General features: G+C 40.2%; 1 protein-coding gene across 1 annotated transcript in view; it reads left to right on the top strand.

Moving 5' to 3' along the window:
- LOC115817112 (NACHT, LRR and PYD domains-containing protein 12-like) overlaps window positions 1-14,613 on the top strand; it is a 28,586-nt gene extending 13,973 nt beyond the window's left edge. Inside the window, exons 6-9 of the mRNA XM_030780357.1 lie at window positions 13,091-13,264; window positions 13,531-13,686; window positions 13,902-13,948; window positions 14,057-14,613. Of these exons, the coding sequence (XP_030636217.1) occupies window positions 13,091-13,264; window positions 13,531-13,686; window positions 13,902-13,948; window positions 14,057-14,613 (934 nt within the window). The remainder of the gene's footprint in view (window positions 1-13,090; window positions 13,265-13,530; window positions 13,687-13,901; window positions 13,949-14,056) is intronic.
- Window positions 14,614-15,062: the final 449 nt, after the last annotated feature.

Genomic DNA, 15,062 nt, shown 5'->3' with positions numbered 1-15,062 from the left:
GCATTTAAGTCCTGTATTTGAACCTGTTCTTTGTCACATTGTGACTGTGAGATTCTCTGTGCCTGTTACCTTCTGAAAACTAAAAGCCATGTTTATTGTGACCTGCTTTTCCTATCAATTTGGATTTATTGCTCTGTGAATTATTGACTTCAACTTGGATTGGACTTTGTTTCTGAGATTGCCGCCTGGTTTTTTTTTTCTTCAATAAAACTCAGTTTTATCTCACTGGATCTGCGATTGGGCCTGAGCCTGTCATCCTAGTGTTTTTAGTAAAATTGTGTATATTCCAGGGGCAGCTGCAATTTGGGAGTAATTATGGATTAAGGTCACACATAAAACCGCATAATGAAATCAATCATTTTCTCTAATGGAAAGGGATGTTTCCATTTTGAGTCTTGTCTTGTAATCCCAGAAACCTCTATGGAAGTTGTGTGTGTGTGTTTGTTTATGTGTGTGTCCAAGGAGGTTTAGTCAGTGACAGACAGTTACTCTTTGAACATGAATTTAAGTTGCCTTCTGATAGCTCACATGAGTTTAGAAAAGACTCGGATATTTTATCAGTTTATATATTTTATACGGGGGTCATCAAAACTTTAATCATATTTCATATGTTCTGAGGCTGGAGATCATTTTGTAATTCAGTCTGTCCATTGTGGGGAAAAAGAACACGGACTCTCTCCCCCACCTGACAGGAGATAACACAGGTGTCTTTTTCATTTCATTTGAATGACATGTCTGACTGCTCACTGAACACTAAGGTTCATGTGTATTTAGCCCTGTTTAATTGCTCATTTACAGTAAGAGGTCAGACTTGTGGAACTTCAAGGTCAAATCCACCTTCCTCTCCCTTCCCCCTCATTATCTGCACTCTCTCTCTCTCCTTCTCTCTCACATACACTAATTCACACGGCTAAACAAACTTCATGATTTAACCTCACACAGGGCTGGACTTGGTGTTGCAACATTGGATCTTGTATGTGAGTATTCCCAATTTTGAACACACACACACACACACACACACACACACACATATGAGTTTAGTTTTGAGTTTTGAAAGAAGATAACGTATAGTCTTATTTCAACAGTAGAGCAGATTATCAAATACAGATGTAGTTTTAAAATAGAATTCATGAGAGAAAATGAGTTGTGACATAATCAGGTCTAAGCATGTAGTAAGTAAATAGTAAAAGATTTCTCCTGATCTTTACTCAGTGTCATAAGGCATTCTCTCTCTCTCTCTGTGTGTGTGTCATCTGCAGTGTCATAAGGCATTCTCTCTTTCTCTGTGTGTCATATGCAGTGTCATAAGGCATTCTCTCTTTCTCTCTGTGTGTCATATGCAGTGTCATAAGGCATTCTCTCGCTCTCTCTGTGTGTCATATGCAGTGTCATAAGGCATTCTCTCTTTCTCTGTGTGTCATATGCAGTGTGATAAGGCATTCTCTCTCTCTCTGTGTGTCATATGCAGTGTCATAAGGCATTCTCTCTCTCTCTCTGTGTCACATGCAGCGTCATAAGGCATTCTCTCTCTCTCTGTGTCATATGCAGTGTCATAAGGCATTCTCTCTCTCTTTGTGTCATATGCAGTGTCATAAGGCATTCTCTCTTTCTCTCTGTGTGTCATATGCAGTGTCATAAGGCATTCTCTCGCTCTCTCTGTGTGTCATATGCAGTGTCATAAGGCATTCTCTCTCTCTCTCTGTGTCATATGCAGTGTCATAAGGCATTCTCTCTTTCTCTGTGTGTCATATGCAGTGTCATAAGGCATTCTCTCGCTCTCTCTGTGTGTCATATGCAGTGTCATAAGGCATTCTCTCTTTCTCTGTGTGTCATATGCAGTGTCATAAGGCATTCTCTCTCTCTCTCTCTGTGTCATATGCAGTGTCATAAGGCATTCTCTCTTTCTCTGTGTGTCATATGCAGTGTCATAAGGCATTCTCTCTCTCTCTCTGTGTCATATGCAGTGTCATAAGGCATTCTCTCTTTCTCTGTGTGTCATATGCAGTGTCATAAGGCATTCTCTCGCTCTCTCTGTGTGTCATATGCAGTGTCATAAGGCATTCTCTCTTTCTCTGTGTGTCATATGCAGTGTGATAAGGCATTCTCTCTTTCTCTCTCTGTGTCATATGCAGTGTCATAAGGCATTCTCTCTTTCTCTGTGTGTCATATGCAGTGTCATAAGGCATTCTCTCTTTCTCTGTGTGTCATATGCAGTGTGATAAGGCATTCTCTCTTTCTCTCTGTGTCATATGCAGTGTCATAAGGCATTCTCTCTTTCTCTGTGTGTCATATGCAGTGTGATAAGGCATTCTCTCTTTCTCTCTGTGTGTCATATGCAGTGTCATAAGGCATTCTCTCTTTCTCTCTGTGTGTCATATGCAGTGTCATAAGGCATTCTCTCTTTCTCTGTGTCATCTGCAGTCTTTCCTGATTCACGGGACAATTCACGGGGTACATGTTTGTGTTTGTACTTGAGTCACCAGGAAATGCTGAAATGTTCCTCTTGACAAACCAGATGAACCAGTAGCGTGCAAATTCCTGTGCGTCATTTTGCTGTAGGTCTGCTGCAGAAAAGTGTGCACGCAACCAGTTCATTCTTCAGTCAGAATACCACAGCTGAGGGTTTGACGAGTATTCGGGTAAAGGTTTTCTTTCAGTACCAGTATCAGTCAGTACCAGTATCAGTCAGTACAGTCTTCCTTGTTCTGATACAGTATCAGGTCCATTGGGAGTCAGACTACATACACTGAAGAAAATAAATTTCATCTCTGGAGAGAGGTGTACGATATCCTGTAAGAAGGTAACAAAACTCTCTCATGTCTGTAGCTTTCATTTCACAGAACACTATGGATAAACTTCCTTTCCACAGTGGTTCACTTAGGCTGCACTGGCATGTGGGAAAGACAAATCAGTGCTATTTGACAGTATATGAGAAAAACACATTAATGTTGTTTTATAGTCTATGAGAGAGACATATTAATGGTGTTTTACAGTCTATGAGAAAGACACATTAATGTTGTTTTACAGTATATGAGAAAGACACCTTAATGTTGTTTTACAGTATAGGGGAGAGACACATTAATGCTGTTTTTTAATGTGTTGAAAACGCACACTACCTTTTCAGGAAGATTGTCTTATCAGTAAGTTTTACTGGGGACGTTACCACTGTCTCAGCAGGAGAATGCACAGCTCAGCCTATGAATCTGCTGCCTGCTCTTTCCCTGACCCACCACATCTTTGTGATTGTCTGGTGACTGTGAAAATGTTTTTTTTTTAGTTTGTTTTTGTCGAAACAAGCTCCTGACTCTGTAGGGAAACTGAAACGCAGGTTTTGCATGCATGCCCGTGTGTGTGTGTGTGTCTAAGGTGTGTTTGTCAGTCAGTTAGAGAATTACTCTTTGAACCCGAGTTGTAGCTGTGCTCTGATAACAGCTGACAGAAGTTTAGAGAAAAACAAATAAAGACTGGGATATTTTTAGAAAAGTGATTAAAACTTTAATCATATTTCATATGCTCTGAGGGTGGAGATCATTTTGTAATTCAGTCTGTCCATTGTGGGGAAAAAGAACACGGACTCTCTCCCACCTGACAGGAGGTAACACACTTGTCTTTTTCATTTCCTGTATTACTCCTTGTCTAGAACATATTTTAATCTTTGACCTTTGAAGCTATGAAAAGGAATCTTACTGCGAAACACGTTTCGTCGGTAAGTTGTTTCAGAAACAAGTTTCTTTCTTTTCAGAATCAGAATCAGAATCAGATTTACTGGCCAAGTCTGTTAACACACACAAGGAATTGGGTTCTGGCCATTAGTGACTCTCTAGCAATGGAGGCAACATACAGAAAATGTACATATTATTTACAAACAATACACTATACACAAGCAATATGCAGATTATACTAAAGACAACAATATACATGATATACATACAGTGTGTGTGGTAGTGCAAAACAATAGTAATGTGTATCACATGTATGTGACTACATGAGTATTTGTACAGTACAGTTTGTAGATGTGAAGCAGGCTGTAATAACTGTCTGGAGAAACAGGAGTAGCTCTGGCATAACAGATGATACTAGTCAGCTATTTTTCATAACTTCAGTTGGTCAGTTTGATTTTGTATACATATTTTGTATATAAAACTTTCCCCTCTGAAGACTGAGAAAGAGACTATATAAAACAGCTTACAATAAACAGACCAGAGATTCAATTACCCAGATGACATTTGAATGACATGTCTGACTGCTCACTGAACACTAAGGTTCGTGTGTATTTAGCCCTGTTTAATTGGTCATTTACAGTGAGAGGTCAGACTTGTGGAACCTCAAGGTCAAATCCACCTTCCTCTCCCTTCCCCCTCATTCTCTGCACTCTCTCTCTCTCCTTCTCTCTCACATACACTAATTCACACGGCTAAACAAACTTCATGATTCAGCCTCACACAGGGCTGGACTTTGTGTTTTTAATTTAATTCAAAATGGAGATAAAATACAGTTTGATTTTGACACTAGAGCAGATTATGAGCTCGATGCGTTCTTTTAAAAATGTAACTTATGGATGAAAATGAGTAGTGACACAATCAGGACTTAGTAAATAGCAATAATAGTAATAATAATAATATAATACTAGATTTCTCCATGTACACGGGGAAGATACATGAATGCAATTATTATTGTGTGGCAAATGCACATGACCTTTTTCAGAAAGGTTATCTTGTGAATAAGATTTGCTGGGGACACTACTGTCTGATCATTAGGAGAGATTCACATCTCAGTCTACGAACGTGAGTTCTGTCTGTGATTGGCTGATGAATGTGAAAACATGTTGTAGTGGCAGAAACAAGCCCAGGACTTCACTGTAGTGAAGTTCAAAAGCAGCCAGTCTGAAACTCAGGAGCTTCCAATGGCCCCAGAGACATTAGCATCCTGCATAGGTGCATGTGTGTATGTGTGTGTGTATGTGTGTGTATGTGTGTGTGTGTGTGTGTGTGTGTGTGTGTGTGTATTTGTGTGTGTGTGTGGGTGTGTACGTGTGTATGTGTGTGTGTGAGTGTATGTGTGTGTATGTGTGTATGTGTGTGTGTATGTGTGTATGTGTGTGTGGGTGTGTATGTGTGTGTATGTGTGTGTGTGTGTGTGTGTGTATGTGTGTGTGTATGTGTGTGTATGTGTGTGTGTGTGTGTGTGTGTGTGTATGTGTGTGTGTTCAGCTACTGTAACAGGTGTGTTTGCATATGTCTCTTTGAATGACAATTCTCTTATGAATTTGCCTGTCATTGAACATTATCTGTCATTATTTCTCATAAATCCTGATTATGTCTAACTGGCCTTCGTAACACTGATAAAACATGACCTCATTTCCAAATACTTCCTGACGAAAAGTCAGTCCATTCAGATTTCACTCTGAGTCTGGAACTAAAGAAGAGATGGCACATGGAGGTTTACGTTGTATTCTTCCTTTCTTTATGATATTTTGAAAGAGAGAGTGAGATGGACAGTTCTCCTCCTGTGTTTCTAACTGTTGTTGAATACCAGAGCATCGGCTCAGAGAGCAGAGATCACAATGTCCCACTGTGTGTGTGTGTGAGAGTGTGTGTGTGTGTGTGTGTATGTGTATGAGAGATAGAGTGAGAGAGAAACAGAGAGAGAGAGAGAGAGACAGAGTGAGAGAGAAACAGAGAGAGAGAGAGAGAGAGACAGAGTGAGAGAGAAACAGAGAGAAAGAGAGTGAGAGAGTGAGAGAGCGAGCGAGAGAGAGAGAGAGAGAGAGAGAGAGAGACAGAGAGAGAGAGAGAGACAGAGAGAGAGAGAGACACAGAGAGAGAGAGAGAGAGAGAGAGAGAGACAGAGAGAGAGAGAGAGAGAGAGACACAGAGAGAGAGAGAGAGAGAGAGAGAGAGAGAGAGAGAGCAAATCTTAAGACTGAAAAGTGGAGTATCCTCATTACACTGTCAGTGTTTGAGTCAAAGTGTTTTCATGGTTAAAAACTTAATCTTCTACCTCCACCTGCTCTCAAGGCTTTGGCAAAGGTGGATAGGGGTGTATGGCTTTCATTAAAACCATGTCAGGTTCAGCTAGTTTCAACAGTTTCTTAATATCTCAGCCTGACACTGAAATGGGATACACTGAAATCATGTATCATGACATTTGAAAAGTAGTCAACCAACAGCATATGATGGATAAGTCACCCCTGTTAAGAGGACGGATTGTTTCACTGAACTGAAGTGAAATAATCAGGATGCTTTGTGTGATTTTGTTGTGTGTGTTCTTCAGTTTGTCCAGCAGTCTTGATACATAATGGAAGTAAGGCTGTTCACAAGCATCATTTATTAGAGAGTAATGCTTCATAGAGATACGCATAAAAGAAATAAACATCTAATGATAGACCATTAACACCGCATGACATCATTAAGGGCTTTGGATCAATTTCATATGAATTCCTTGACTCTACGGCTTTTTTTCCCCTTTAATTCCATTTGTGTTTTAGGGCTGGTCAGCATTTTCCAGTGAACCATGGACTTAATACTTGAAAAGAAGACGACCTTAATTGACATCCTGTCTACTGACACAGACTTTGTCCTTCAACACGTGCATGAGAAAAAGCTCATAAGTGATCGTGACTATAAGAAGCTCAAAAGCCTACCTCAAAACACTGATCAGATGTCTACTGAATTACTGGATGAACTGATGAACAATGGGGACGACATCTGTGAGCAATTCACTGATCTGCTGAAAGAGAAGAGCATGTTGGAAGAATATCCAAGGCTAAGAGAAATTTTCCCACTTTTCACATCTTCAGACTCAGTGCCAGGTACGGACATTAACACAAACCTTCTTTTCTCATAGAGTGATATAAACACAACCTTAGATTTGTGATATAAAGATATAAACACAACCTTAGATGGTCCACGCCCTGCGTTTTGGGCTATTTAATGTCTGGGAACCGAAAGGGAATTGAGCCAAGGATCCCACGATCCCCTATGTTCTGCATTAGTTTTTCCAAACCATTTGACCAGTGCAGACTCCTCACTGAGAGCTTTTTTTTAAATTTACCCGTGCAGCCCAAACAAAAGCCATGGTGACTGGCGCATGGCAAATATTCCTTAAGTTAGTGATATTTTTGTAATTAATTATGTAATTAATCTATGAAGTCCCATGACTGGGCATATGCAGCAGGACTATTGTTTTAATTAAATTTAAAAAAAAAAGGCTGTGTTAAGTTTGTTGTAATGTAGAGTTAATGGTCAGTTAAAAGGTTGTACTCAGTGAGAAGTTTTGGCAGAATCAAACTGTCAATCTATTATAAGAACCAACACAATGAATCAGCTTCTCCATAAGGTAATGTGCATGATTTCAATCTGATAAGACAGCGATGTAATGGCTTCTGAAGCAGCATCACAGAGTCAGATTATTCGCTAAAATAACACATCTGTTAAGAATAATGATCCACTGACTGACTGAATATAACTGCTTCTGGCCACACACTGAGCTGCAAACAGTACTGCGTTTTCAGCAAACCATGTGTCCAAAAATCCCCAGAACTTCTTACTGCTCTGGCCTCAGTGTTTATGTGAGGTTCCACTTTACAGAGCGCGCTCAGCGTGAACCCTGTGCATAACTAATTCTCTAGTTTGTTCGTGAACGTGTTAGACTGTAACACATTGAACTGCTTTACTTACTACATATTACTTCAAGAATATTCCATTGCATACACACATTTTAATGTGTATTTACAGAAGATGTTTGACCTGCTGTACATTCACCTGATTGTCTTATTGTTATTCCTCTTTGCTCCACCATCACAATTACAGATCCACGGGAATGCAGAGCCAAAGAAAACCTAAGAGAAAATCTGAAGTTGAAATACGGCACGATACATGAAGGCACCCTTATGAAAAGTGCCTGCAAGCGCCTCAATGACATCTACACAGATGTGTACGTACTGAAAGGTGCCTCAGGAGGCATCTACAGTGAAACTGAGGTGGATGGAAAAACATCAAAGAGAACAGATGAAAAAGACGTTCAAATCAAGATGGGTGACATCTTTAAAGACCCACAAGGTTACATCAGAAGAGTCCTGACACTTGGGATTGCAGGTGTGGGAAAATCCGTCTTAGTGCAGAAGTTCATTCTAGACTGGGCAGATAAGGAGGACTATAAGGATATAGATTTCATCTTCCCCCTTGCATTTCGTGATTTGAACTTAATGAATAAACAAAAATACAGTCTAACCAAACTGCTTCATCAGCGTTTTCAAGGCTTAGCATGTATGAGGACTTTCCATGAGAGGAAAATCATGTTCATCTTTGACGGCCTTGACGAGAGCCAACTCCCACTCAATTTTTCAGAAAACGAAATAGTGACTGACATCACAAAAGAAACCTCAGTGGATGTTCTGATAACCAACCTCATTAGGGGGGAAATGCTCCCTCGTGCTTTCATCTGGATAACCTCCCGACCTGAAGAAGCAGATAAGGTTCCTCTTAAGCACATCCACCAGGTAACAGAAGTGCAAGGGTTCCTGGACATACAAGAGTACTTCAGGAAGAGAATAAGTGATCAGGATCAAGCCAACAGTATCATCGCACATATTAAGAGATCAAGAAGCCTCCACACTCTGTGTCGCATACCTGCCTTCTGTGAGATCACAGCAACTCTGCTCGATGAAAATTACTGCAGGGAATTACCGCAAACTTTAACTGAAATGTACATACATTTCCTTCACCTAAGACTCATGGAAAAGAAACCTCAAAAGGCAGCACCAGATGTAGTGAAACTTGGAAAACTGGCATTTGAGCGGATGATAAAACACGATCTGATTTTCTATGAGAAGGATCTCAAAGACTGCGGCATAGATGTTAAACAAGATATTGGAGTTTTCAGAAAAGAGGACCATGCTTTCAGCTTTCTACATTTGAGCATCCAGGAATGTCTTGCAGCTGTGTATGTGTTTGTCACGTTCATTACCAAGAACAGCAATCCACTTCTAAAAGGTGTTGAAAAGGCACTAAATTTGGTCAAGAGGAAAATATTTGATCTCCACCAGATGGCGATCGATAAGGCCTTGCAGAGTGAAAATGGACACATGGACCTTTTCCTCCGCTTCCTCCTTGGCCTCTCCTTGGAATCCAATCAAAAACACCTGAAGAAACTACTGCCAGTACAAAAAGAGATCAAAACACCAGTCAGACCAGAGGAAACAGTCAACTACATTAAGGAGAAACTCAATAAAAACATGTCATCAGAAAAAAGCATCAATCTTCTCTACTGTCTGAGTGAGCTGAAAGATGACTCACTCTTTACTGAAATCCAGAGTCGTCTAAGCACAGGAAGTCTCTCGGATGAGAAACTCTCATCCGCCCAGTGGTCAGCTCTGGTCTTTGTGTTGCAGATGTCAGAGGAGGCTCAGGAAAAGTTTGAGCTGAGAAAGTACAGAGCCTCAGATGAAGGGCTGAAGAGACTGCTGCCGGTCATGAAAAACACCAGGCGAGCTTTGTAGGTATTCCAGTAGAACAGTGAAGTGTTTTTTACAACAACCTGTCCATCCAAAGATACCAACATAAGGTCTCACAGACACATACAGATGCATTCTCATATTCTGACTTAACTATCTTAATCACCATTATTTATATGTAAACATTTGTTACGCATTCCTGAGTCCCCAAAACGAACGCCCATTTCTGCTAAAACAGCAGTAAATCCCATGAAATGGATACTATTACTTATGACAGCGCAAGGTAACAAAGAATTTTCCCTGCATCAGTTGTTCCATAATACGGTTGTTTACACGCTCTAATTAATACCTATTATGCACTGCACACTTAAGAGCACAATAACAAACAGAAAACAATGCAGCACAATACATGCTGTAGAAACACTGGAATGAGCAGAGCTCTTTCTGACATGCACCACAGCTGTGTGTAAATAATTGCGTGTTGTCCTACAACTGTAATTCCGTTTACCTTGCCCAGTAATAAATAGCTTACTGTGCTGTGTTGATGTTCGGTGTTGTTCTACATAAAGTGTTCTGTTTAGCACTGCCTTTGTAAAGGCCATAGTAGCGACAAACTCCGCTGTTCCCATCTCTTACTGAGTCACGAACACGAATGATGCTATAATACAATAGTTAATAGGTCAGCATTTCATATGATTCAGGAAATTAAAATTGGTTTGTCAATCATATTCAGTTGCTGTGGAAGTTGCTATGAAGCCCAAATTGGTCCTCATAGGGAAAAAAAAACCCTATGAGCTAAAGTGGGGGTATTTGAAACTACTCATGACATTGAATACCCAAAGGGGCAGTACCATATAGTCACTTCAAAAATCATCTATATTAGCCGTGTCGTTTGAGTGATCACAAAAATAACTCTCTGAAGGATTATGACGGTGTGTAACTGTTAACAAACTGTCACTGTAGCATTTACTGGGTTGGATAGCAATTGTTTGAAACTTATCGACTCATTAAAAAATTACTGTGACCAAGCATAACTAACTAACTAAAGTCAGCACATTTATAGCATGTAGGACTTTTGGACATGTTAATTCTTCCCATAACATATCTAAATAAATAAACAAATAAATAACAATCTGAGCTAAGGCCAATCTTTCATTGCTCGAAAAACTCTCACTATTTCTTTGCAGACTCACTGGCTGTGAACTGACTGAACAGTCCTGGGAAACTGTAGCCTCAGTTCTACAAGCAGAAAACTGCCCTCTGATAGAGCTTGACCTGAGTTACAATGACCTTCAGGATTCAGGACTGAAGCTGCTCTTTGCTGAACTGGAGAAGACACACTGTAAACTGGAGATACTGAGGTCAGTACTGTCCAGCACCTGAAAATATAACACTTATAATGGGCTTGATCTAAACTGGCAACTGTTTCACTCAACTGTTCAGCATCTGCGAAAACTTCACAAACAGTAAGAGCATCTCTTGAGATGAGACTGAAGCAGGAACCAAGGGGTTCACAGTGGAAGTAAATATGTTTTATCGGCACCACAACCTTAGAGGGAGTCGTGTTGAAGACAGAAAAGACATGATGATCATGAGCACTTCATTTCTGAGTGTTTCAAACACATCAGTTTTTGGATCCCTCTCTCTCTCTCTCTCTCTCTCTCTCTCTCTCTGTAGCTTATCTGGCTGTTTAGTGACAGAGGAGGGCTGTTCTTCTCTGGCCTCAGCTCTGAGTTCAAACCTCTCACACCTAAGAGAACTGGATCTGAGCTACAATCCTATAGGAGACTCAGGAATGAAGCTGCTCTCTGCTAAACTGGGGGATCCCAGCTGCAAATTAGTAATACTAAAGTAAGTGAAAAATGGTTTCCAAGTATTTTTGTATGTGTATATTTTTGCTAATGTACATACTGCATGTTCACAAAAAAACCCCTGGGCTGAAGTGTTTACCATACCCAGTGCGCTGAACTACTTCACATACTGTGTCAAGGCCATTATGAGAAAGTGTAGTCGTAGCTGGTGATATTACGCTGTGCGTTATAGTATGTTTATATGAGGTATAGGAGGATTTTTTTTTAAAACCATTTTTTGCCATCCTAATTTGGAGGGTTTGTTTGATAAGATGACTGTTTCTTTTCATTCTGTCTCTCTCTCCAGACTTGCTGGTTCTAAACTCACTGAACAGTCCTGTAAAGATGTAGCCTCAGTTCTACAAGCAGAAAACTGCCCTCTGATAGAGATTGACCTGAGTTACAATGACCTTCAGGATTCAGGAGTGAAGCTGCTCTTTGCTGAACCGCATAAGACACACTGTAAACTAGAGATACTGAGGTCAGTGTTAGTCACAAACAGTACCTATACAGTAATAAAAATGTGCTTCATCAAAACTTGTACCTGATCTGCTGTTCTCTTCAGCCACTGTCCAAACTGGACATTTTCACAAACATCAGGAGCATCTCCTCTGTGGAGACTACAATGGGACCAGAACGGGTTTCCAATACCAGAACACTCAATATGTTTTATCGACATGCAGTAATCTGACAGTATTAATTAGGGGAGGAAGACTTTACGACTCTTAACAGATGTGATCGTCAGGACCCTGTCTGCCATGAAATACACGTATATTTCATTTTGTTTTAAAACCTGACAGAGCTCATGCTCTTTGCTGATTGTTTCCTGATGTAAGTTTCACACCTTCTATGTTCATCTTTGAATTGTTATACTGGGGATTTCCTCTCATTCATTCATAATTACCAATATTCTTTAGTCTTTTATTTTAAAATGCCCATTGTAGCTTCCACCATTCACGGTTCTAAGCGTGAAAAAATATTGTTTAGACTAGTTATTTATTAACATTTTATTAACTTGTTTGAAATGATTAATTTAGACTTTCCACTGCACACATACTTATAAAGTAAAATAGTTTCTTTGAGTAGCTCAGTTGAACCAGTGTCTTCTCCCCTCTTCATCTCCCCCTAGTGCCTACTGATGTTACTACACCCCAGTCCCAGGCTCACTGTGCTTTTCCCGTCCTTATCTTCATTTCTGGATTCATTTCTTTATTTTATTTTGGTTCTTTTGGTTTGTTTGAATTGTGCTTTTTAGACCATGAATTGTTTTGGCTGATCCAGGTCTAGGCAGGTGCCCCTTGTAAGTGCCCCAGTAAAAATGTTCACACTGATCACCAGCATGATACACACTAGGAAAGGCATCTATACTGCAGGACTGCAGGTTGTGAAAAACACAGTGGGAAACTAATGCATACTGAGAGATATGTTGTGTTTTTCTTGATGCCATTTTACTGGTTAGAGAAATCATTTTATAGAAAAATCACAAAATATTGTATTTTTGCACCTTATACTCCAGTGTACACTTGGTACTCTAACTGTTGTTCTTTTGGAAACTCCTTATTCTCCAACACAGTGGGTTTCATAGATACCCTTTGACCTTCTACTGGTCACACAAGAGCCTGGTCTCATAGGAAAAAGACCCTTGAGTTAAGGTTAACTGGGATAAAACAATATGGTCATCACTCTGAACTGGGATATGGTGGACAAGACAATGACAGTCAACAATGTGCAATTTAAAACTTAGAATTAAAAACAAATCAATTAATTGTCTGTTCTTCATCTGTAGACTTGCTGGTTGCAAACTCACTGAACAGTCCTGTGAAGCTGTAGCCTCAGTTCTACAGTCAGTAAACTGTCCCCTGAGAGAACTGGACCTGAGTCACAATGATCTTCAGGATTCAGGAGTGAAGTTGCTCTATGTGGGATTGGTGAATCCACACTGTAAACTGGAGATACTGAGGTCAGTATTGGATGAGCAAATAATGTGGAATGTTCTGTTCCAAAAGAAATCTGCAAGTACACCTTTTTATGATGCATAAACCATCTACCATTCTTTTTAAACTTCCACACTGAAGATACTGAGGTCAGAATTAGTTAAATAATGATGTGGAATGCTCTGTTCCAACACACGCTAACCTGACAAAGTTTCCAATTGTGTCATAACCTGAGTACCATCTTATATTAGCTTTTGGACCTCTCTCTCTCTCTCTCTCTCTCTCTCTGTAGACTATCTGGCTGTTTAGTGACAGAGGAAGGCTGTTCTTCTCTGGCCTCAGCCCTGAGTTCAAACCCCTCACACCTGAGAGAGCTGGATCTGAGCTACAATCACCCAGGAGACTCAGGAGTGAAGCTGCTCTCTGCTCATACACAGTGCAAACTTAAGTGAGTAACGAATGATTAGGGTTGAGTGAGTGGACATTTACTACAAATTGAAATGAGATGTAGGATCCATTGTTTGTCATGACATAGTTAATGTTATGATTTATGACTGTAGGAATAGTAACTCTCACATCTGTGTGTGCGTGTGCGTGTGCGTGTGCGTGTACGTGTGAGAGTTATGTGTGGTGAAAAATTCTATTTGTTCTGTGTTTCTGTAGTGTGGACCATGGTGGAGAGTTACGGATCAAACCAGGATTAAGAAGATGTAAGTTTACCCCAGATACACATGCACACACACACACACACACACAGAGTTGGTAGTGGTTGATATGTTGTCTCCTTTGTCTGCACTAATATCTCCTCTCCTCTGCAGATGCCCTCCAGCTTACACTGGATCCTAACACAGCAAACCCAAACCTCGATCCTTCTGCCGACCAAAAGCGAGTGACATGGACAGTTGAGAAGCACCCGCACCCTTACCACCCAGATCGATTTGAGAACGTAGACCAGGTTTTGTGTAGAGAGAGTCTGACTGGACGCTGTTACTGGGAGGCTGAGTGGACTGGGAGGTTGGATATAGCGATGACATATAGAGGAATTAGGAGGAAAGGAGAGAGCGATGACTGTCAGCTTGGACACAATGACAAGTCCTGGAGCCTGGAGTGCTCTGAAGACGTTTACACTGCCAGACATAACGGTCAGGGTACTGACATTACTCCGCTCTCAGATTCACACAGAGTAGGAGTGTATTTGGACTGGTTGGCTGGAACGCTATCCTTCTACAGCGTCTCCTCTGACACACAGGAACTTACACACTTACATACATTCAGTTCCACATTCACTGAACCCCTCTATGCAGGCTTTAGACTTTACGACACAGACTGGGGCTCTCCTGACCCATCAGTGTCTCTCACTTCAATTCTGTGCTGATACACAAACATTCACACAAACAGACAGTCAATATATTATCCTTAAACACATGCTCCTGCTTAATTTACACAGCTGATACAAATATGAAGGCAAACTGAACACACAAAAATACTAACAATTTTTATTCAACTACATAAAATTATGATTCTAACTTGCAGTCTGAAATATCATCACTTCTCAGTATAAGAGACATCATTTTATCTGGTTATGGTTATAGGGTTTATCCATGAGCTTCAGCTACAGTAACCATGAGACGTTTTCCTCATACACATATAGTTCAGATTTCATAATGAAACAGAAACTGAATATATAAGCAAAAAAGCTAGAGTGCTAAAATGAATTAGTGAAACACTGAATGAACGAATCAATCAATCAATCAATCAATCAATCAATCAATCAACCATTATGCCAGTCACATTTGCTACTATAAAGTGAAACTTGGAAAAGAA

The sequence above is a fragment of the Chanos chanos genome, chromosome 7, assembly GCF_902362185.1.
Source record: "Chanos chanos chromosome 7, fChaCha1.1, whole genome shotgun sequence".
NCBI classification, from domain to species: domain Eukaryota; kingdom Metazoa; phylum Chordata; class Actinopteri; order Gonorynchiformes; family Chanidae; genus Chanos; species Chanos chanos.
This window is presented reverse-complemented; position numbering and strand designations above follow the sequence as displayed.